Here is a 23,481-nt window from a genome sequence, read left to right as displayed (position 1 = left end):
GTCCCATTGGAGAGGCACGTCCTTTCGTCTACTAATCGCACGGTTTTGCGGTGCGGTCACAAAACACAGACACTAAACTTATTACAGTGAACAGAGACGTCAATGAACGAACGGACAGATCATAACTTTATGAAAATAAAGAAAGTCAACTTTTCACCCGAGGGAAGACGTGAACCAAGGAGCTCTCGCTCCGCAGCTGCTGACGCTTACCACGGGACCACGGCGCTCCTGAGCTCACATTATCCTTATTGTTGCCTATCCTGCGCATGGACTACTCAGTTTGTATATTTTGCTTATTTTTTCATAGTTCCACAAAACTTCTTCCTGTTTTCTCGATTGATCTGTGTTCAGTTTTTGAAGGCCTATCCACTGTGCCAACTTATAACCAAATCTGAGGGGGGTGCGATGGGGAGGTTCCCTTGTAAGTACCTCTCCCCCCTCCACTTCTCTGTCCCTCATGAGGTCTCTACTTTACAGTATTTCATTCTTTTTAGTCCCAGACCATTCAAACCATCATGCAACCGTTCAGGATATTTACCCCATAATGAAATTTGCTGCAAGTAATATGTCTGTTGCCAACCGATAGCTCAATAATAGTATCCACACTAGGAATAAGAACAATCTACATAAAGACCTAAAATCACTTACCTTGGTCCAAAAAGGCGCCGAATATTCATGTACACACATTTTTCATAAATTCCCAGCAACCATTAAAAGCTTCGTTTCAAATAAAGCACAGTTTAGGGAAAGACATTTTGATAGGCAACTCCTATTTTGTAGTTGAATATCTTAACAGGGACTGTTAGACCAGCTTAAATAAAAATCTCTTAGATTTCAGTTTCGACAGCACTTCGTCACAGCAGCCTAGATTAGTCATTTTGTGTATGATAAATTTATTAAGAGTGGAGAACTATGTTTCATTCTGACAGGGTATTAACTCTGTAAATATCAGCAGTTCTCTTCACTGTAACGTATTCACATATTTTGACAATGCCCTGACAAACGACCAGGGTAACGATATTATATTCAGATGTTTCATAGGGTAACGATATTATATTCAGATGTTTTATGTATTTTATTTACATTTTCTGACTTGCTCTATACCACAAGAATCCTCTCAACCTGTATCTACGGAACGAAGAAAACAAAATTATGATGGTTTGCATTGGTATCCAAGGTGGGTTGTTACTGTATTTCCTCTGAAGCTGCAGATTTAATACTTCCGAGCGCGTAAGGAAACATCCTCACTTCAGCAGTATCTACCGGTATACGTACTGTTTTTGCCACGCTGTCCACTGGAAATTATGACAAATACTTGGTGTAACGGCGGTATCGGCACTGTTCTGCAATCAAAATAGGTAAACAGCAGTGCCGAAATAGAGTCCTCAATCTTTTTCGATTCTTCGCTCAGCTCTTATCTATTAGCAAAAATGCACCAGTCCAACATAGGCATACTGGCGAGCGAATATCAGCTCAACACAAACAGGACAGCAGTTTATGTAACCATCATTCACGCCTTTCGAAGAGCCTGACAGTGCTTGCTGCACAAAAAAAAAAAAAAAACACAACTATAATTTATCGTGTCTCAGGTCAGTGAAAACCTGTGATAGCTTGCCGATTCTGTAGGGCCTATGCAGTTTAAACGGCAGATCTATGGTGTTATACTAAATCTATGAACCCAAATGCATGAATCGAAAAAAGAAAAGCTCATTTTGTGCACTGCAGTATAGGAGAAAAAAATTGAGAAATTTCAGGATCACAAAGATTCACTCTAGAATTGGTATGGCTGCACAAAAACGTCACCAACTACAGAGGCTAGGGTCTCAGTAATAGGATCTTCTGGCCAATATGAGTGTGATTTATAGGTTTTTCACTGTCTTCCAGTGGGCTATGCCTTAAATAAAAACCCATAAAAATATAAAACACATTTCGTTCAATTTTAGTGATGCCACTCGACATGAAAGTAATGCAATTCCCGGGGCCCTGTACACATACCAACTTATCGGCTGTCCAATGTCCAGTAAATTGTGTCATGTGTAGCGCTTTCCGACCAACTTCCGACTGGTGATAGTCTGCTAGCTATGTGCACGAAAACACATGCTGTTTTAAATGAATAATGTGGCAGATAGCAATGCAGATAGAAGCGTTATGTCAGAGTTTCTATTTCTGTTCCTTTCATTACTATTACTTATTACAACTATTTATACTACAAATGTACGATGATTAAGTTTACTTGAATATTATTTGTTTTACTTTTTTATTTGTTTTGCATTGCCGTGATATATTTCCTCAGACGACTATAAATCAAGTGGTAGATTTCAGGAGTCATTTTTCGATAACAGTTGTGGGCATACAAAGGTAATGAATTTGAGATCTTCTTACTTCAACGGGCTAAAAACACTAACTTAATTACGTAAAAGCGTCTCCTAGCTCAGCCTCCGCAAGACTGTACTCCTTTTCGTTAAGAATGGTTTCATTGCGTCGAGCAGCCCCTAAAAGCGCGTTTCGTCCATTCTTGATGCAGTAATGTTTATAGTGTATGTAAATGACATGCCAGCATTGACGGCTGCTCTGAAAGAGCACAAGAGTAAATGAACACCCTAGCTTTTGACACTTTGCTGATTTATTGGTTATTTCTCTTTGAATGCTATTAAACGTAATTTAGATGCGGTAATCTGAAATACACGGCACTAAATCTACCACGCTGTGCTACATATTGCTCCACTAGCCTGGTGAAACTTGGCATCAGGGTCGTGAGCACACCGACACTTATGAAAGTTTTAAGGAGTTTCTGTGCATGCGAAAAAGGCGTGACGTAGTAGCCTTACGTGCCATATGCATACGGATTTGATTATCAATATGCACCGTTCACGGCTTGTACTGCTAGCCCTTACCACTCAACTACTAGTTTACGTCAGTGCCACCAGGCAAACTGCAGCAAACTATTATCTATGTTCGCCATAAATCGCACTACTTGGTACCACACTCCACAGATATGCGAATTCACACTCCATATACTAAAATTAGATCAGACATCAGTATGTGTTGTAGTTTTGTGGGATCTGATTGAGATGTGGTACATAAAGTTTTAACATAGAGTAATCAATTTAAGGCGCTGAAAACCATAAAGCACGTCATCGTTGATTGTAAGACTAGTATTTATTCTTGCTTCTGACATCTGTTGATATTATAGTTTAGCCTTACTGTAGGTCCACATTATACACATATTTGAACATTCACGAAAAGCTGTCTCACTGGTTTCTCTGATATTCACTTAAAACAGGCGGGTCGAAGGCGTTGTGCTTTGGGCCCCTATGGCTCTCAGCGTCTCATTCGTATACTAGTCAAGTGACCTTGTTCATAGCTAGTACTACATGAATTTAATCATTTCTGCAAACAGCAGTTTGTATTTAGAGTTGGTTGCCTACTGTGCAGGAATTGGATTTTCTGTAAATGTCAGCATGAACTCTGTTGAAACTGTAATAAATACTAACTGAAAATTACCAGGAAAAGTTAGCTGCAAAGAAACTAGGGCATTCCAAACCAGATTCGTTGTCTGAGAAAGTGACGAAATCAAATGAGTTTGACTGCAAGCGAACATCTAACAAAGAAGTACATAATAAGTGTAAGTCGTTAGGTGTGTGAATCGTAAGAATGCCTGATTTTCAGCCCAGAAGTTAATTCGTTAACTAGTACTTGAGTTAGGGATCTTGTGCATTTGTCCGAAAAAATTAAAAAAAAAGCACGAAAACTCCCACTTACACAAAAATGCGAAACGGAGATAGCGAAAGCTTAAACATTACTTCGTTCGTGCTGTAAACTGTACTTAATTATAAATAAAACAATAAAATTCCACAAACACAATTCGTCCTTTTTTGGGACAAGCTATGCATATTATTATCATTGACGGCGGCTAGAGTTATATAGGCTAAATATGTTGATAAGCATGACTATTATAGAGCAGACGCTATTAATTTCATATTTACATGATTTTAAAAATTTATGAACACTCATAATCTGTATTTACCAGCTGCCATTGTATACCAGCATCAGTAAAAGAAAATGTAATCATGTTTGCAGACGATACATCCATCTTGCAACTAGTATCTCAATAAATGATTCAGAAACAAGCATTGACATGGACTTAAAGAAAGCAAATTAATATTTAACTGATAAAAATCTATTTTTAAATGAAAAGAGAAACTCGTACATACATGGAAATACTTGCAAAGAGAACAACAAACAAAGAGAAACTAAATATAAGACTTAGGGGAACACTGCTAATAGAAGTTGACAGTGGCAAAGTGCTGGAATTGGCAATAGACAGTCTTACCACCTGGTAAAATCATATAGAAAAGATCAGCCTAAAAATAAGTAGCAGTATTTTTTAATAAACAAAATGTCCAACACAGTTGTAGATACGATGTTAACAGTAGCGTATTTTTAATGAAGAAACATCCAACACATTGGATGCAGGTACGCTGTTAAAGATGTATAATAGATTAATTCATCCACGTTTATCTTACTGTGAAAACAACCGCTATCAGTTTAATAGGTCACGGCTGCAAAATACTAACATGGTTTATCTACGGAAGAACGGAAAAACTGGTAGAAGCTGACCTTGGTTAAGATCAATTTGGATTTGGAGAAATGTAGGAACATAGGGCAGTAATGACCCTACGAGTTACCTTGGAAAATAGATTAAGGAAGGACAAACATACGTTTATAGCATTTGTAGACTTAAAGAAAGCTTTTGACAATGTTGACTGGAATACTCTCTTTGAAATCCTGATGGTAGCAGGAGTAAAATACATGGAGCGAAAGGCTATTTACATCTTGTGCAGCAACCAGACTGCAAATATAACAATTGAGGGGCGTGAAAGGGAAACAGTGGTTGAGAAGGGAAGAAGTCATGATTGTACCCTATCCCTGATGTTACTCAATCTGTCTATTGAGCAAGCAGTACAGGAAACCAAAGAAAAGTTTGGAGTAGAAACTAAAGACTAAGGAGATATAATAACAACTTTGATGTTTGTCGATGACACTGTAATTCTGTCAGAGGCAGTAAAGGGCTTGGAAGAGCTGCTGAATGGAATGGATGGTGTCATGAAAGGAGGGAATAAGATAAACATCAACAAAAGCAAAACATGGATAATGGAATGTAGTTGACTTAAATGAAGTGATAGTGAGGAAAGTAGATTAGGAAATGAGACATTTAAAGTAGTAGATGAGCTTTGCTATTTGGGAAACAAAGTAACAGATGATGGCCAGAGTAGAGAGAATATAAAATGCAGACTTGCAATAGCAAGAGAAGCGTTTCTGAATAAAGGATATTTAATTAACATCAAATATAGACTTAAGTGTTAGACATTCTTTTGATGAGGTATTTGTCTGGAATGTAGCCATTTACAGTAGTGAAACATGGGCGATAAACAGTTTAGACAAGAAGAGAGTAGAACGCTTTGAAATGTGGCGCTATGGAAGAATATTGAAAATTAGAAGGGTACATCACCTAACTAATGAGAATACATTGAACAGAATTGGGGAGAAAAGAAATTGACTAAAAGAAGGGATCGGCTGATAGGACACATTCTGAGACATCAAGGGATCTAAACTAAACTAAACTCTGTCCGAACAGGCCATGAAGGTCCAACAGTACTGACCGGCTGCCGTTCATCCTCAGCCTACAGGCGTCACTGGATACAGATATGGAGTGGCATGTGGTCAACACACTACTCTCCTGACCATATGTCAGTTTACGAGACTGGAGCGATTACTTCTCAATCAAGTAGCTCCTCAGTTTGCCTTACAAGGGCTGAATGCATCTCACTTGCCAATACCGCTCGGCAGACCAGATCGTCACCCATCCAAGTGCTAACCCAGCTCAATGGCGCTTAACTTGGGCGATCTGAAGGGAACGGATGTTACCACTGCGGGAAGGCTGTTGGCTATCAAGGGATCACCAATTTAGTATTGAAGTTAAATGTGGGGGGTAAAAATCGTACAGAGAGAGAGAGCAAGAGATGAATATAGTAAGCAGATTCAGAAGGTTGTGGGTTGCAATAATTATTCACAGATGAAGAGGATTGCATGGGATAGAGTAGCATGGAGGGCTGCATCAAACCGGTCTTCAAACTGAGGACTACAACAACACAACATAATAATATGGGGTAGGACATCAAATGTTCATAAGAACAGACTGCTGAATCTACAAAAGAAGACAAACCGATGTTTTGGAAGGCTATTACCAAGAGAGTGTTGTAATATCTAATTCAAAGAATATAAAATTATGATCATACCCAAGGATGCAAGGATGGATTGGGGGTGGGGTGGAGGGCATAGGGCACGTGTCCTCCTAGACAATCGAAGAGAGAGAGGGAGGGGGAAAGAGAGAGACAGACAGAGAGAGAGAATCTCAGCATAACCACAATTCTTTACTTACAGGCAGGATGTAAGTGTGAGTTTCAAAAATGCAGAAAACCTGAAATTAACTGAATGGAAGTGTGACTTGTGTTATACCTTCATTTCACTGCTTCTTACCTCTTTTCTGACAGTGCCAAGCAAGGTTAAATCTTTTGGATTGTAAAAAATTTGTAAATTTCTAGGGCTGCATTCAGGCTCACACATTCAGATATTTTTGGTAAATATTTAACCTCTCGGGATCGTTTTCCTAGTTAGTAAGATATAGTACTGCACCATTTACCATAAATAGCTTTATTTGAGGCTACATGTTTTGATTTTTCATCATTGTCAGGTTTCTTAGAGTCAGAACATTTGTTGTTTTACGCGCCCTGATGTTTCACAAAGTCCTTTAATTGGCAAATAGTACCTTGTCTCCTGTTTGGCGTTTTTGTCAGGAACCGTTGTATTTCGATCATGATGTAGCACTTCACGTCTTGTTGGAAGGAACAGTGAGTAATCCAGAACCAATATTATAAATGTTAAAGTAACTCTGTCTCTCCATCACCTTTTCGTAGCTGAACCACTGAATCGAATGTGATGAAATGTGGTATGGAGACAGCTTGGACCCTGAGAAAGAACACAGGCTACTTAAAAAATTAAATCAGTAGGCAAACATGATAATTGTCGATAATAACGAATGAAGGCAGCAAAACATTTGTTGGCAAACATTGTTACAAAACGCTATGCAGGCGATAGGAGCTACACCAATCTGGAGAGTATGAAGCTGTTGATCTTAAAAAGATATACAGGAAAGTCCATGAGAACATATGTTTACCACCCTTTTTGTACTTTGATTGCACCTGGCGCAGTGAATTCGAAAGGCATTGTGTGTGAACCATATAAGGTAACCATGTATTCTTTTGGAATTTTTTGTAGATATTTTTGAGATCTATATTTTATTATGATATGAAATTATGTACCACATACTCATTAGGCAGCGTGTTACTCCTGGCAAAGTCTTTACTGAATATACCGTATTACCTTTAAATGGCTGAACAAACTTTCATCAAACATAAATCACGACAATTCCGATTAAACTAGCCTTCAAATAGCTGAAAATGTCTGCACTGTAATCGATGCTTTCGTGTTGGGGCAATGATGCCATAGACATATAAATTCGTTAAACTTGTAACACCTGACGTCTTGTGAGGGGGCTGCAGAGGGGATGGTACACATTGCGAGTATCGCTTCTCTGATGCTTCCTCATCACAACAAAAGTACTGATATGCAAATGAAACCACAGGTGAAAGCTAACTGAATATATTAATAAATAGATGTACTAGCCAACAGACCCAATTTTCAGATGCAGTATGAAGAAGTATTTTACCATCTGTCAGTATTCATACCTTTTCTCGATTATTTGTTAAATGAAATGCCATTAAGACTCCCTTCAACTCAACTACAAAAGATCCGACATTCACAAAAACTATTGCCACAAAACTTTAGTGATAAAGATATAGAGCACGTAATGCGAAGTGCTGAACCATACAGAGACGAGCTCCTCTGCTTTTCAGCTTTGAAGGAGAGTTATATATTTCACAACTGGATGATAATATGAAAAAGTCTCCAATAGGGGTATATGAACGAGAAACGGCGCTGTTGCACTCTAAGTTCATTAAGAGTTGAATTTAACTTTGATTTTTCCAGATATTTCGTTTTATTATCACACCCACAACGAAACATGAATTGCAGTAACTGTGGGGTAATAACCTACTTCTTTGTTAAATCCCAAAGGATTTTAATGATACTATCTCAACGTGCTCATGGCAGACACATACAAATACAAAAATAATTTGACATGTTCCCACAACACCCTCTTCTAAGTAGCATAGTCAGTTTAGGACTTCAACTAATCTTGCTGAAAACCAAACTTCACGACCAGATCTTGTTTCCATCTTAGTTTACGTCCTCTTTAGTGTCTGCTTGAGTCCTGGGTTGACAGTTCACCAGGAGTATCTTCAGGTTGGTTGTTATTATCATTCATCAGGTAAGCTGGTTTTAATTGATTAGTGGATATGTTTTTTTATCTAAACTTTTGCTTTAAGTCCAAAAAGATGTTGGTGTCTTATCAGTTACTTCGTATGGGCCTTAATAAGGTGGCTCTAATGTCTTCTTCACTGGGTCAACCCATTTAAACAGATGAGTTGAATTGGTGAGGTCCTTATGTATGAATGGCGTTTCTTTTGCTTTGTGGGGATATTGTACAGATTTCAGACGATTCACGTACCGTTTCAATGACGACACAAACTGAGGTAAGTCTGGATCCCTTTTTGTGCCATAGTCACTTAATATACTGTTGGGCGAGCTGTAAATCATTGCCGGCCAGGGTGGCCGAGCGGTTCTAGGCGCTACAGTTTGGAACCGCGCGACCGCTACCGTCGCAGGTTCGAATCCTGCCTCGGGTATGGATGTGTGTGATGTCCTTAGGTTAGTTAGGTTTAAGTAGTTCTAAGTTCTAGCGGACTGATGACCTTAGAAGTTAAGTCCCATAGTGCTCAGAGCCATTTGAACCATTTTTTTGTAAATCATTTCTGCATCATTGTTTTCTCTAATGGAGAATCGCACACCAAGAAGAATTACAGGTATCATTTGAGTCCAGTTACCAGTCACATGGGCACAGATGGATGCTTTAAGTGTCTGATAAAATCTTTCAATTTTTCCGTTTGAATGAGGATGATATGCAGCAGTTTGGGTTTGGTTACAACCACATACTTTTGACAGTGCCTGGAATAGCTCGTAGTTAAATTATCTTCCAGAGTTGGTCACTATTTAGTAAGGTGTTCCAAATCTAGTGATCCAACAATAGGAAAAGGCTTATACCACTGGTTCCACCTCTGTCCAGTTTGTAACTCTATCAATGCATGGTAAACAATAAGTATATTTATCAGAAGGAGACATTAATCGAATCAAGTCGAAGTGAATCATTTTGGGGCGTTCATCGTTACTAGGAAATTGCCCTAACTGCACCTGAACATCTCACGATGCTTTATTTTTCTAACAACCAGCACACGTTTTCGCCCGATTTCGGACATACTTTTTTATATTGCTCCAGACAAGCTTTGTTTACATGATGTGGGGACATGATAACATACTATTTGTATTTGTATACGTTTGTAAGGTGTTTGCCATGATCATGTTTACAGTAGTCTTAATGCCTGGATGAGCCAAATTGCGATAGTGTTGAAAAATAGGATATCTAAATGCTACAGGAATATAAGGACGAATAATTTGTGTTGACACATCACACCACTATTGTTTCCTCAATGTGTCAAACGGTATTTTAATTTAAGTGATAGATGACAGCTGGACTATGGTTGATGAAGCTCTTTATCATCTTCTTGTGACTGAAACTATATCTTCATAGTTTGGAACTAATTCTTCAAGACTTGGTAAGCAATTAGCAAGAGCATTTCCTCTTCCAGACATATGACGCAGAGCTATAGTAAACTGCGAAATATGCTGGAGATAATGTAATTGGTTTGGCTTTGCTTTCTCATTCTTTTGCTTGAATGTATATGTTAGAGGAGCATGATCAGTATAAATAATGAAGTTTCTTCCTTTTAACATATATTTCAAATATTTGAAAGCCATGTATATACTAAGCAGATGTCTGTCATATATGGAATACTCCTTCTGTGCCATTGTGAACTTTTTTGAAAAAAGAAAATAATCCATCAATTTCCACTGTCTTTCTTGCCACTGTTGCAGTGCAACAGCTGCCACAAAATCTGATACATCCACACAACATGTGAGTTGACTGTGCAAACCAGGAAATGTCAAAAGCATAGCACTTTGCATTTTTAGACCTGAGAAATTGCTTCTTCTATCCAGTCAATACTCTTCAGTCATTTTTAGTTGTACCTTTTAAGTGAGTACTTAAAAGTAAATCTTGGTTGTCAGCAGTATGTTCCAAACGCAGAAGATAGTAACTCATGATCACTAAGAATGCTGTGAGTCACGAACTGATTTGGTTCGTTTGTAGTTATTGTCACAACCATTTCTGTACCTGCATTAAAAAAAAATGTTCAAATGTGTTTGAAATTTTATGGAACTTAACTGCTAAGGTCATCAGTTCCTAAGCTTACACATTACTTACCCTAAATTATTCTAAGGACAAACTCACACACTCATGCCTGAGGGAGGACTCTAACCTCCACTGGGACCAGCCGCACAGTCTATGACTGCAGCGCCCTATGCCGCTCGGCTGTCCCGCGCGGCGGCATTTTTTCCTGCAGGTGTAACAGGTGTAATTAAATATCCTAAGAATGTTAGCTAGTGCACACCAAATACTGATTTTCCTGTATTAATTACAAGACCACACTCTTTCAGCTGTTTAAAGAGTGAACTTAGATGCTCGACATATTGCTCTGAAGATTCTATTTCTATTAAAATATCATCCAAATACAGGAAACAGATACCTAGTTCACTTTCAACTTTTACAATGTTCTAGGTGCCTTTCGAAATCGGAAGGTCATGTAATCAAATTCATGAAGACCAAATGGCGTAGTAACTGCTGATCTTGGTTTAGCTTATTTGGCTAATGGAATCTGGTAACATGATTTCAGTATGTCAGTCTTTGAGAACATCTTTTTATTTTGAAGCATACAATTTACATCACCAGCTTGTAGAATTGGATGACAGTCTGAGACAGTCCTGTCATTCAGACAGCAATAATCTCCTCAAATTTGACACTGATCATTTGGCTTCATAAAAAGATGCTGTGGAGTAACCTATTTTGATTGCGACACATATATGATACCATTATTTCACAGAAATTGAAATTCTTATTTAGCAATTTGCAATTTACATGGGTCCAATCTACAAGCCTTAATGTATACTGATGGACCACTAGACATAGTGATGTAATGCTGCACTTTGTGTTTCAACACCTTTGCTACTATGGATGGTTTTGTTAGTTTAGGAAGTTTTTCCAATAAGTTCGGAAAATTGGCATCTTGCATAGAGTGAGCTTACGGCGACTTTAGCATTCAAGCAGTTACCTCTGCTGAAATGTTTAACCTGGTGACGTTTCCTATCAACTTGTTATTTTTGAGATCAATGAGTAAACCGTAATGATGAAGGAAATCAGCCCCAAATGTGCCTCTTGAGAGGTCTGCTACACTGAATGGCCATTCAGAATTACATTTGAGCCCTCACTGAATGGTTAACAGCTTTGAAAGGTAAGTTTTTGTCTCTGACAAATCTGCATCACTATATACCAGAAAATACCTTTCACCATTTCGACCTTTAAAAAATAGGCGCTATTGGTGGCTTGGTGGGGGTAGTGCTGTAGAACACATAGCCACTGTTGCGTCTACTCTTTCTAGTTTTCCTTATTTGACAACTGACAAGCTGAATACATTTTTCAGGCTTATATGGTGCGCCAGTTTAAAATGATCATAGTAATATTTACCGTCTTTATCAAATTTTGTTCAGCTTCTATTTCTGCTTCTTCAGTGTTTTCTTTGTCTGCCTGGCTTTCGAAGCATCTTAGTCGCATTTTACAATTCTACAGTTCTTAAGAGAAGATCTTGGACTGACATGGACAACAACTTTGACAGAATGGACTGAACTGGTGCAATTCGATCCTTATCAACAGAGTGTATTTCAACCATATGATCTACCATTTGAGCAATCTTATCCACTGTTTCGTCAGATAGAATTAAAATATTTCGAATGCTACTAGGACGATTGTAAAGCCAAAGTGTTTTCAAGATCTTCTCAGACACATTAGTACTGGCATTGCCCCACATTTTTTAAAAAAATAGTTGGTTAGGCTTCATATCATCCAGTTATAAACCACTCAAGAGGCTTTTTAATTTGACCCTCTTCACTTTTTTTTACTCAAGGTCAAAACTCGTTCTTTCACAAGAGAATGTTTTCACCTGTAACTAGAGCCCATATATTTGCAGCAAATTTTACTGCAGCTGAGCGAGTAAATAGTTAAATTCAGTCGCCTCCATAGCTGAACCAGCGATCATAAATTGCACTTCAGCTTGATAAAACCAGATGGCTTCTCTATCCAAACGGCGGTACCTTAGTGCTTACCTTATCAGTTCCTAGCTTATATTTGGGATTATTCCCTTCATGTTCATATGCTGTTGACATTTTGCGTATTTTTCGAACACAGTATGAGACAAATTGAAGTTTAAAAAATTACAATGAAAATTTCGCAGCAAATGACGTTGCAGGTGTCATTGTCTCATCGATCACGTCGGAGTCATCAATTTCTTGCATTCTACATTAGTTAAGAACTCACTTTAATTTAGATTTTTGCCTTTTATTTTCTCATCTTACACACACTGAAATGTGAATTACAATAACCGTAGTGTAACAACATTCTGTTTTGTTAAATTCGAAATAATAATAATAATATTATGTCAACATGATCACGACAAACACTTTACAAACACACACAAATACAAGTAGTAATTTGTCATGTTCCCACAGTGCTGCAAATATTACAATCTTGTGTCAATTGTTGTGCACATATCCTGTAACAGGATCTCTCCACTGTGGAGAGATCTTTCTTAACCTATCGCCATCTTCGCAGCAGGATGAAAATATCGTTTAAATGGAGCGACGCTGATGCATAGCTGTCAAGACAATGCATCAACGATGAATGCTGAGGAAATGTTGGATATATTCTGTATGAAAAACAAGAGGAAACTTCCATTTCATCATAGGTAATAACATTCTTTTGTAAATGAAAACCGCCTTTTCTTGCTGCAATGTATTTTATTTCTTCCAGCCACATTCCATCTTTTACTTTACAGCATCGTCAGTGGAATCTAGAATGATACAGTTTTGTTTTGATATGTTTATAATTTGTAATTTTATTTATTCTGTAGATCATACATTGTGTGCAGAGAAGCTCATGATGATATAGGACTAGTCAAACTAGTCAAACACATTATGACAGTGATATAGCAGCCGCTCGACCACGAAATCCAAAGTTTTCTCATCTCCCGCCTAACTGTCATAGTGCTTCCAGTGGATCCTGATGCAGTTTTAAATTCCTGTGCGATGGGCTGGATAGATGTCTGCCTATTACATATTACAACCCTCTTCTACTGTCGGCAGTCTCTGTCAGTCAACAGACGAGGTCGACCCGTACGCTTTTGTGCTGTACGTGTCCTTTCACGTTTCCACTCCGCTATCACATAGGAAACAATGGACCTATGGATGTTTAGAAGTGTGGAAATCTCACGTGCAGATATGGCACAAATGACACCCAATCACCTGACCACTGTCGAAGTACGTGAGCTCCGCGGAGCGCCCCATTCTGCTCTCTCACGACGTCAAATGACTACAGAGGTCGCTGAAAAGGAATACCTGGCAATAGGTGGCAGCACAATGCACATAATATGAAAAATGTACGGTTCTGGCTGTGTCCGGATACGTTTGATCAGGGTGGGTCAGGAGGAAACGTACACGCTTTGAGGGATAATAGTATTAGTGATTCTGAACAAAAAACTTCAGATGGATGTATACCCTATTCCGAACGCTTTCCGAGATAGAACACATTTAATATCACTTTTATACTTTTTTTTAAATAACTCGAAAACCACACCCTCGAACGAAAACGTGTCGCAGTACAAAATTAAACTATATTAAATTTCCTACAAAAAAGGTCCTATTCATTTTTGTCTCTAAAACTAATGGTTTGTGCGGAGAGAGCGCGAGAATGTTGAAAACTTGCTCAACGCGCATGCGCTGTAGCTTACGTAGGTTTTGTAGGCCAATTTGAGGTAGCATATTGAGGTAACAAGTTGAGACGAACAGTTTGATACGGGACACTTGTGGTCTGTCAAGTCGGGAAACTACCACAATTTGGCCTACAAAAACTACATAAGCTACAGCGCATGCGCGTCGAGCGAGTTTTTCAACATTCTCGCGCTCTCTTCACACAAACTCTTTAGTTCAAGAGAAAAAAATTATTATGACTTTTTAGGAAATTTAATATAGTTTAATATTTTACTGGGGTACGTTTTCGCTGGAGGGTGCGGTTTTCAAGTTATTCAAGAAAAACGTACATATACGACTAAGTTGCATACAAGTTCACATGTACTGTGCTGTTTATTTACATGTACATTCTTGATTCCCTGCAAGGAAACGAGGAGGACGGGCCTGATTACTGGGAAGTATTTCTGGGTTGCCGGATTGGAAGGGGAGGTCCTATTGCATGGCCTGCAACGTCCCCTAACCTAAACTGCCTTGATTATTTCCTATGGGGATATCTAAAATCACTTGTGTGTAAGACCCCTTTGGATACAGAGGTGGTATTAGTTGCCAGAATTGTAGCTGCCTGTGATGTGATTCGAAATACGACAGGGATTTTTCAGGGTGCATCAGAACTTGATTTGCCGATGTCATGCTTGCACTGAGGTTGATAGCCGTCAATTTCAGCACATTTTGTAAGAGACAGCACAAATGGCACGTTGATTGTGTCAGTGATGGTATTTGCAGTTAACTGTAACTAATGTAAATAAGAAATTACACAGTACTGTGATTTTACTGCTGTTGTCCTATTATCTCCTTAAACTGGCTTCTCTGACCCCAGGTTTCTTACCTCAAGTTGTTCAGTGGGAGTATCCTGTATGTCCTGTTAAACGTTTGCACGCTCTTATGGAAACACCATATATATATCGACATCTCATTGGATGTAATCTCAATTAATGTACTATAAACAGTTCCCATCCAGCTACAGAAGCACCGTGGCGCCACAATTGCTGAGTTCAGTTGGTCAGAACATATGTAGAATGCCACGAAATTAGATGATTGATTGCTTGGATGATAAATTAGTATGTGTGTAAGGCCCTTTATGTCGCTCTGTACTTCAGTGAAAATGTACAATTAAAACCCAAAACTTGAAAATGAGAAGTGAAGGTAAAATAATAAAAGAGGTTCAACAGATAGCCAATACACTCAGTGAGTATTATATGAAAATAGCTCCAAACTTAATTAAAAGTAAGTGCAATTCAAACCGTATGAACATAAATATATCAGCTCGTGAAAATACTATTTTCTGTACCTGGCAACAGAATCCATGGGGAGAAATACTATTAATAAATTAAAAAATAAAATTTCTAGTGATACTGACAGAAATCCAGACAAAGTGATCAAACCACCACTATGGATAATCAGTTAACCAACAGTATTAAGGGTGTAGAATTTTTTTGAGTCCAGTTCTTTTAGTGTCTTAAAATATCCCTTAAAGAGTCTATTTTGAAGATTCGTTCATATAATGTGTGCTATAAAGGTTAAAATATGTTAAAAGCGTCATTTACTGCAAGGGAATCTGGTGCATCCAAGTGCTCAAGTGTAACCAATGTAATATTGTTACAGCTACAACGGAGTAGGTTCCTGTTAGTTTTGGATAGTATAACAGAGGGCATTAGTCTCAACTAAAATACTATTCTCAAGAAGATTTCTCTTCATAATATGATTCGTTTATGGTAAACAGTGTAAAAAGAAGTGGTCGCCTTGGCTCTGTGTAATTTGTCATTTTGCTTGTTTTTTATACAAAGTAGAACGTGAGTGTTTGACAAAGGCAAACAAACGTATTTATACAGAAAGGAAAGGTTCGAAAAGTAATCTCAATCGAACAAAACACGCTTCGAAGCCATTTAATAGACGTAATTGCGTCAAAATGAAAGTATTTCGACGTTGGCGAAGAAAAGGTCAATTATACGGTACTGGCATTGCCGATTCAAGTTTTTCTTTCAAAGTCAATACAAATATACACAACCTGAAACTTTAAACGCTTGTTTTTTCAAAAGAATATTTTTCACATTGCTGGGAGCTATAAAACAAGAAATATACATGTAGTAACACTATACCTTTTTCTAACTTGCAAGGTGGCGTTTTTTCTACTATAGTATGTAAGATATTTGCGATATATTTTAATTTCTACTTTTGGTGCACATTTTTACGACTTTTTCGTCATAAAAATGATTTTATTTCAGAGTGTCATTTTGTTTAAATCAATTTCTTAGTACTGTAGTAGAAAATATCATCAGTTTCGAAGCAGTTTTATAATCATTGTTAGAGGTTTAAATTGTGGCGTTCAGAGCTCCCACCTACTGCTCTCACACTCTATGAATGCCTTTTTTTGAAATCATGTCATGGCTTCTGAGGGTAAGTTGTTTGCTTTAAAAAATACATGATACAATCGTAAGGGTGTACAATAAGAATCTAGTGCAGTTTTATAATTTGTTCATTACTTTTATTGAAAAAATATCAAGAATATTGGTTCCAAAATCGAACACCACACTGTTTTACCCCATTAACACTCCTTTCAGGGCAGAGAGGCTTCCATCAAAGGTACATTTATCCATGATATAGCCACTCTACAAAAAGACTGGTACAGCTGATATAAATAATCATAGACAACTATCAATACTGAAAGGTTTCACAAAAGTAATTGAAAGAATAATGTATCAAAGACTAGCTGGCTATCTAAATAAAAGTGAAATACTGACTAATGCTCAAAATGGGTTTAGGAAGAAAAGATCAACACAAGCCTTGGATAGGACTGAACTAAACTGTGGAATAATCTTAGGTTTATCCAAAGCATTTGATCTAATCAGCTATGATTTACTATTTATGAAAGCAGATTTTTATGGGATCTACAGACAGGCCTTTAAATGGTTCAAATCTTACATCTCTGGTAGACAATAGGGAATACAAAAATGTAATGAAGGTAACGAATATCTCTCAGATTACAAAAAAAGAGAGAGAACCCTAGCTACGACTGTCACAGGGTTCAATATTAGACCATCTGTTGTTCCTGGTGTATGTGAATGATTTGCTAAACCATTTGAGTGCTGCAGACATAATGATGTTTGCTGATGACACAAGTATTTTATATAAAGGTGCACAGAAGGTAATCTACAGCAGAATGTCTCTAAGAGAATAAATGAGGCTGGGAAAAGGTTTAGGGATAACGCTTTGGTCATAAATTAGGAAAAAAAATGTATGGACGAATTTCAGAAATATTAGAAGTAAAGCTAGAAGCAGTATAAAAGTTGAGATAGGCAAGTATACAATTGCAAAAGCTCCATCCACAAAATTTCTAGGTATGTAGGTGGATGAACACTTGAGAAGGGAAAAGCATCTTTGAACAAGAAACTAAGCTAATGCTGTGATGTTCTAAGAATGCTTCAGGACTATTGCAGCATTGAATCAGTGTTATGTGCTTATTATGTTTACATCAACAGTTTACTTGTATATATAGGGGAAATGCAAGTATTGCAAAACAAACTTTCAAGCTTCAAAAAAGGGCTGTCAGCATAATGAAAAGAGCTCCCTGTACAGAGCCATGCAGTGAAATATTTAAGGAATTTAAAATAATAACACTTCCTGGCTTATAAATTTATGAATAAGTGTGCCTTCTGAAAACTTACCAGGAATTTTCTACATTGAAAAGTCAGGTTCGTAACTACAAAACAAGAAACACAGATGATTTCACAGAGGCACCCACAAAAGCCCTTTACCATTAACAACCCAAAATACCCTTTATGGCATTGCCTGCTACAATAAAGAAAATTAAAGAATTTGATAAATTCGAAGTAGATATAAAATAGTTTTTAATAATGCATAATTTAATAACATTGAAGAATGTGTGAATATGAAAAAGTAAAATTATTTACATATACTGATGTAAGATGATTGTACTTTCATGTAATATTGTAAAGAACTTAGATAAAAGAACTTCTATTGCAACTAGCCCTGGCTGTGAACTGACTAGATCCATACAATATATATACTGTCAATGGGCGATAAACTGAACTGAATTGAATGCATCCTTAAAAAATGAAACACTCACACCACTAGTGGCACACTGCAGTTCCACTCATGAACAACCAGATTTCAGTGGCGTCACTCAAGTGAAGCAACTTCTGTTCCACAAAAAATCCAACTCAGTTGTACTTTGTGATTTAATTAGCATTCCCCCATCACTAAATAGCATCATGCGACTAATCCATGGTGGCTGTATTTCGAAACATGGGCAGTCTGTTGCAGTCATTGAAGAGTAATTGTTGCTGTACTCCATTCGATTTCAATGTGTTTTCATTTTATTACCGAATAAAAAAGTCAAAAAAATGCTCGGCAGTACACTTTCGTAGTGTCAGGAACTAAAAGAACAACAACATTCAAATATTACTCTTAAATTTCCTGTAGCAGTGCGTGTGTGTGTGTGTGTGTGTGTGTGTGCGTGTGTGTGCATGTGTGTGGGTGCACAATACCTGCAAACGAATGACATATCCCACAGTCTTGAAAGATTTTTGGATGAATTAATAAATAAACATAATATGTCGTCGTACAAACCTCATGGTTTTTGAGACCAAGAACAGAATAGATTGTGGATTATGCGGAGAGATCCCTCGAGTATGATGTCGCAGCTGTTAAAGTAAAAATTAGAGTTATTCGAAACTACGTATAAACGAGCACATTAATGGTCTGCCTGAAGATATTTACATACCAGCTGTTGGTTCGAGTGTTATTTAGTTTGTAGATGTGTTTGTGGCCCCTGTACTACTACTGGGCGAAATCTATTTTCGGGTGCAACAGTTGGGTTATGTCTTCCTTGTATTTAACTCTAGCAACATTCATACGTGCCCTGATGATTTCAATTGGCGTCATATTGAACGCTGTGTAACTACAAAGAATTTGTGGCATCCTGTGTGAAAAGTACCTCATGGTACCACTGCAGAATGCCACAGGGTGTGGCATCACATTAGCTGTCTGTGTGAACCTGTTGAAAGATACTTGTTGCACGGGCACATTTGGGTGTTCAGTCTGATGAGCCATATACTCATATGACAGATGAGTTGTCTTGCAAGTTACCTTTGACATGGACACTTCAGTGCATTATTTACAATTATGCTGAGTGGAGTGGATTTATGTGACCCAAGCTATCATTTTTCTCTAGTACTGTTAGCTTGTTTATCATCTTGCAGTGTAGAGATATTTTTTTATCATAACTTACAGGTACACCTGAAGATGAGGCTTAGTCCATGAAACCTGGTAGTTTAAAGACTTTAATCAGTAAATAACAGTATTATTGTAGCTGATGTTTTTAATCATTGACAAAAACAGGACAGGTACCAGAACTAATCCATCAGGACTTTATTTCTGTTTTTTTTGTGTTACTGTAAAAACTACAAATTCAATGTTTTCCTGTCTCTGAAATTTTTGTATAATCTTTTGATGATTATTGAGGCCTCATTAAATCCACCTTCTAGACTGGAATCTAACTCTGTGATTACTTGTTGTAAGCAAGAAAATGTTGTGATCAATAACACTGAAATCTTTGCTAATTAATGTACAAGATAAATGTTGTTCATCAATGAGCTGCTGTTAATACTTCATTTAAAAAGGCAATAATTCCTGATTGGATTGACTTTCCAGCTCAGAACACATGTTGGGTGTCATTTATCACCATCTCCTTAATGAACCTTGTTGGTTGGTTGATTTGAGGGCGTGGAGTAAGTAGCGAGGTCATCTGTTCCATCATGTTAGGGAAGGATGGGGAAGGAAGTCTGCTGTGCCCTTCCAAAGGAACCATCCTGCCATTTGCCTGAAGTGATTGAGGGAAATCACAGAAAACCTAAATGAGGATGGCTGGGTTTTGAACTGTCGTCCTCCCGAATGCGAGTCCAGTGTGCCAACCACTGCGTCACCTCACTTGTTATGAAGGTTGTTAGTTTTCTAAGGAACATTTTCGTCATAATTTTGCTGATGACTGATAAAACCGATACTGGCCTATAATTCAAGATTTCGCATTATGCATCTTCCTTATGCAATTTATTACCTTTGCAGTTTTCCATCTATTTTCCATGTACTAGTGATTTTGAAGTAAAGTCTGCACTTGCTTTGTTGATAACATATTTTACCTCACCAGCGCCCACAACTTATCAACTAGTGTGCTATGCTTGAGAAATAACAGTTGAAGATAAGCTCACTGGGCAAAAAATTAGTCACCCCTAGAGTAATCATTACAAGCATCGTTTAATATTATGTAATTCCGCCACTGGACTTCAAAATCGCCTGGTACTGGTTAGAAAGTAAGTCTGCAAGGTTGTGCAAGTACGCTGCATCCAGGTTAAACCACTCAGTGAGGATTTTATCGTGCAATTCCACCAGATCGAGGTTGCTGATTTTGGCGTTTTACCCTCTGTTTCAACGTATCCCACAGATTTTGTATGGGGTTCAAATCAGATGATTTTAGAGGCCAAACGAAATGTAATAGGTTGGGCGGTGTTCAGAATACCAGTCACATATTCTTCTAACATGATGAACTCTGCCTGTTGTCATCTCGAAGAATACATATATCAATAGCGTACTCATAATACAGATGTTGACTGAAAGGCAACACTTGATCATCCTGAATGTTTAAATAAAAATTCTGTTTCATGATAGAGGTAGTAATGAGCAGGGCAAATCCATGTAATAAGGACAGCCCCGAAACATCACAGACCCGCCTCTGGCTTGAGCCTGAGTTCGCACAAATTCAGGATGAAATGTTTTGTTTGGTCTTGGGTGCACTCATTTGAATATTGGTAATAACTTAATTTCTCAGACCATATTACACTCAGGCACTCAGCTACTGTCCATGTTCGATGATTTCTAGCCCATTGAACACCCGTTGATTTATGTGACTGTGTGAGTAATGGCCTCTTACAAGGCGACCAGCTCTGAATGTTCATTGCTCGCGGTTTCCATGGCAATCTTCTCTCGCTAACAGCAATTCCTGTTGGGTTTGGAAGCGATTTAGATTCACAAGCCGTGAAACGTTGTCTCCACTTCCTCTCAATCAGCATCTTTTTCCAACTGCAATTCTGACGTCATTTTTCTTGGCCATATGTGTTGTACCACTGCATATAGACACTTTGAACAGTGCGCTGTTAAACAGCAACAAATCTTGCAACTCCGCACACTGTATGGCCATGTGCATGGCCAAACATAATATCCCCTCTTTGCCACTGTGTCACATCCATTTTTATCCCCACAGTTCGCTTGAAACATAAATATCTCACTGGTGGCTACTTACTTATGCTCACATAGAGGCAGTTCAAGCATGATTGAGCACGTCACTTGATTGCTGCACCTTGTGTAAAGGCTTAATGAGTCATCTGTGCATGTGCATGGGGGTACTAATATTTTAGTCTGCTAACCTTATTAGTCCTCGTGTGGGACCACTTATTTTTAATTAATTTGTTATTGTGATTAACTACTTATGTTTTTACACCTAGCTGGGTTGCATTAGGATTATTCACACAATTACATATTGGAGTGCAATTTTCTAATTCTTTTGCTTTGGAAATAACCATTTGTAAATCGTGAAATCCACGTTAACAAAATGCTTTACAAATCGAAAGCTGAATGTAGCCGTGAATGGCATCACCCTTAAACACTAACAAGGGAAACTCCAGATAGCATCCCACTCAGATTTAGTGGTAAGATGTCCCAGCGGATAGCCCGTCAAAAACTGAACACAGATCAAGTACGAAAACAGGAAGAAGGTGTAATGAACCGTGAAAAAAGAAACAAAGTAGAAGCAGTGAACCGTCCAATCTCAAGATGTACAACTTCGGGGTAGTTCTGTACCTGCAACGTCGTGGTTTTGTGTTCACGATGTTGGACGGTGAAGGGGAAGATCAGTGTTCAAATCTCGATCGTGCTCCAAACGTTTTTCACAAAACTGTGAACTTAATGTGCCGTCATTGGCGTTTCTTTTCTCATTCTGTAGTCTTTGCTATTATCATACTATACACTGGTTATGAAATATGTCATATGGTAAGAATATATTATAGTCGCAACTAAACGTGACGAATAGTGACGGCAGGCGTGATACTACAACGACCTTTCACAGAAATGAAAACAAAAACAAAAATGGTGTGAATAATGTTACAATAAAGGAATTCAAAAGTTAAAACTTCTAAAATGGAACGCAAGAGTCATAACATGTGGCACTCGTCTAGAACATATAGACGGTACTTACATCTGGAGCTCCCTTCCTTACACCACTCTCTTGCTAACGGACGTTGCACCACGACAAAGACACAAATCTGAATATATCGAACAGACACATCAATAGCCAGACGGAAAGTTTACAATTTTACGAATAAAACTACATAACCACGACGCCATTGCTTCGTAAGTATGCTCGATGCTGCACATCCTGAGCTTGGGCCGTTCACTGTTTCTATTTTGCTTCCTTTTCACAGTTCAGTGCACCTTCTTCCTGTTTTCATGCTTGATCGGTGTTCAGTTTTTAATTATCTATCCGTTGCGTCATATTACGACTATATCTGAAGGGGACCGATGGGGAGTTTTACACGTGAGATAAACCTATGGAACTGGGAGCTACACGAAAGGTGCCCAGGATCCTGCTTTACCACGGCAGTATATGCTTGTCTGGTGTTGTCCAGATCTGTATGTACACGTCAAACAGGCCAACGTAAGCCTAAATTAAACTTTCTGACTAATAACCAGTTTCATGAACCAATGCTGCTTGATTGTTGTGGTCATCAGTCCTGAGACTGGTTTGATGCAACTCTCCATGCTACTCTATCCTGTGCAAGCTTCTTCATCTCCCAGTAACTACTGCAACCTACATCCTTCTGAATCTGCTTAGTGTATTCATCTCTTGGTCTCCCTCTACGATTTTTACCCTCCACGCTGCCCTCCAGTACTAAATTTATGATCCCTTGATGCCTCAGAACATGTGCTACCAACCGGTCCCTTTTTCTAGTCAAGTTGTGCCACAAACTTCTCTTCTCCCCAATCCTATTCAGTACCTTCTCATTAGTTATGTGATCTACCCATCTAATCTTCAGTATTCTTCTGTAGCACCACATCTCAAAAGCCTCTACCCTCTTCTTGTCCAAACTATTTATCGTCCATGTTTCACTTCCATACATGGCTACACTCCATACAAATACTTTCAGAAACGACTTTCTGACACTTAAATCTATACTCGATGTTAAAAATTTCTCTTCTTCAGAAATG

At 38.1% G+C, this 23,481-nt stretch overlaps 1 protein-coding gene across 1 annotated transcript; it reads left to right on the top strand.

The window, feature by feature from the left end:
- Positions 1 to 14,549: 14,549 nt before the first annotated feature.
- Positions 14,550 to 17,145, top strand: LOC124776027. The gene is made up of 2 exons (XM_047250870.1): positions 14,550 to 14,606; positions 16,810 to 17,145. The coding sequence occupies exons 1-2, from the start codon at positions 14,550 to 14,552 to the stop codon at positions 17,143 to 17,145; spliced, it is 393 nt and encodes a 130-aa protein (XP_047106826.1).
- Positions 17,146 to 23,481: the final 6,336 nt, after the last annotated feature.

The sequence above is a fragment of the Schistocerca piceifrons genome, chromosome 1, assembly GCF_021461385.2.
Source record: "Schistocerca piceifrons isolate TAMUIC-IGC-003096 chromosome 1, iqSchPice1.1, whole genome shotgun sequence".
In the NCBI taxonomy this organism is placed as follows: Eukaryota; Metazoa; Arthropoda; class Insecta; order Orthoptera; family Acrididae; genus Schistocerca; species Schistocerca piceifrons.
Note: the sequence above shows the minus strand (reverse complement) of the source record. Positions and strands in the feature narration are given on the sequence as shown.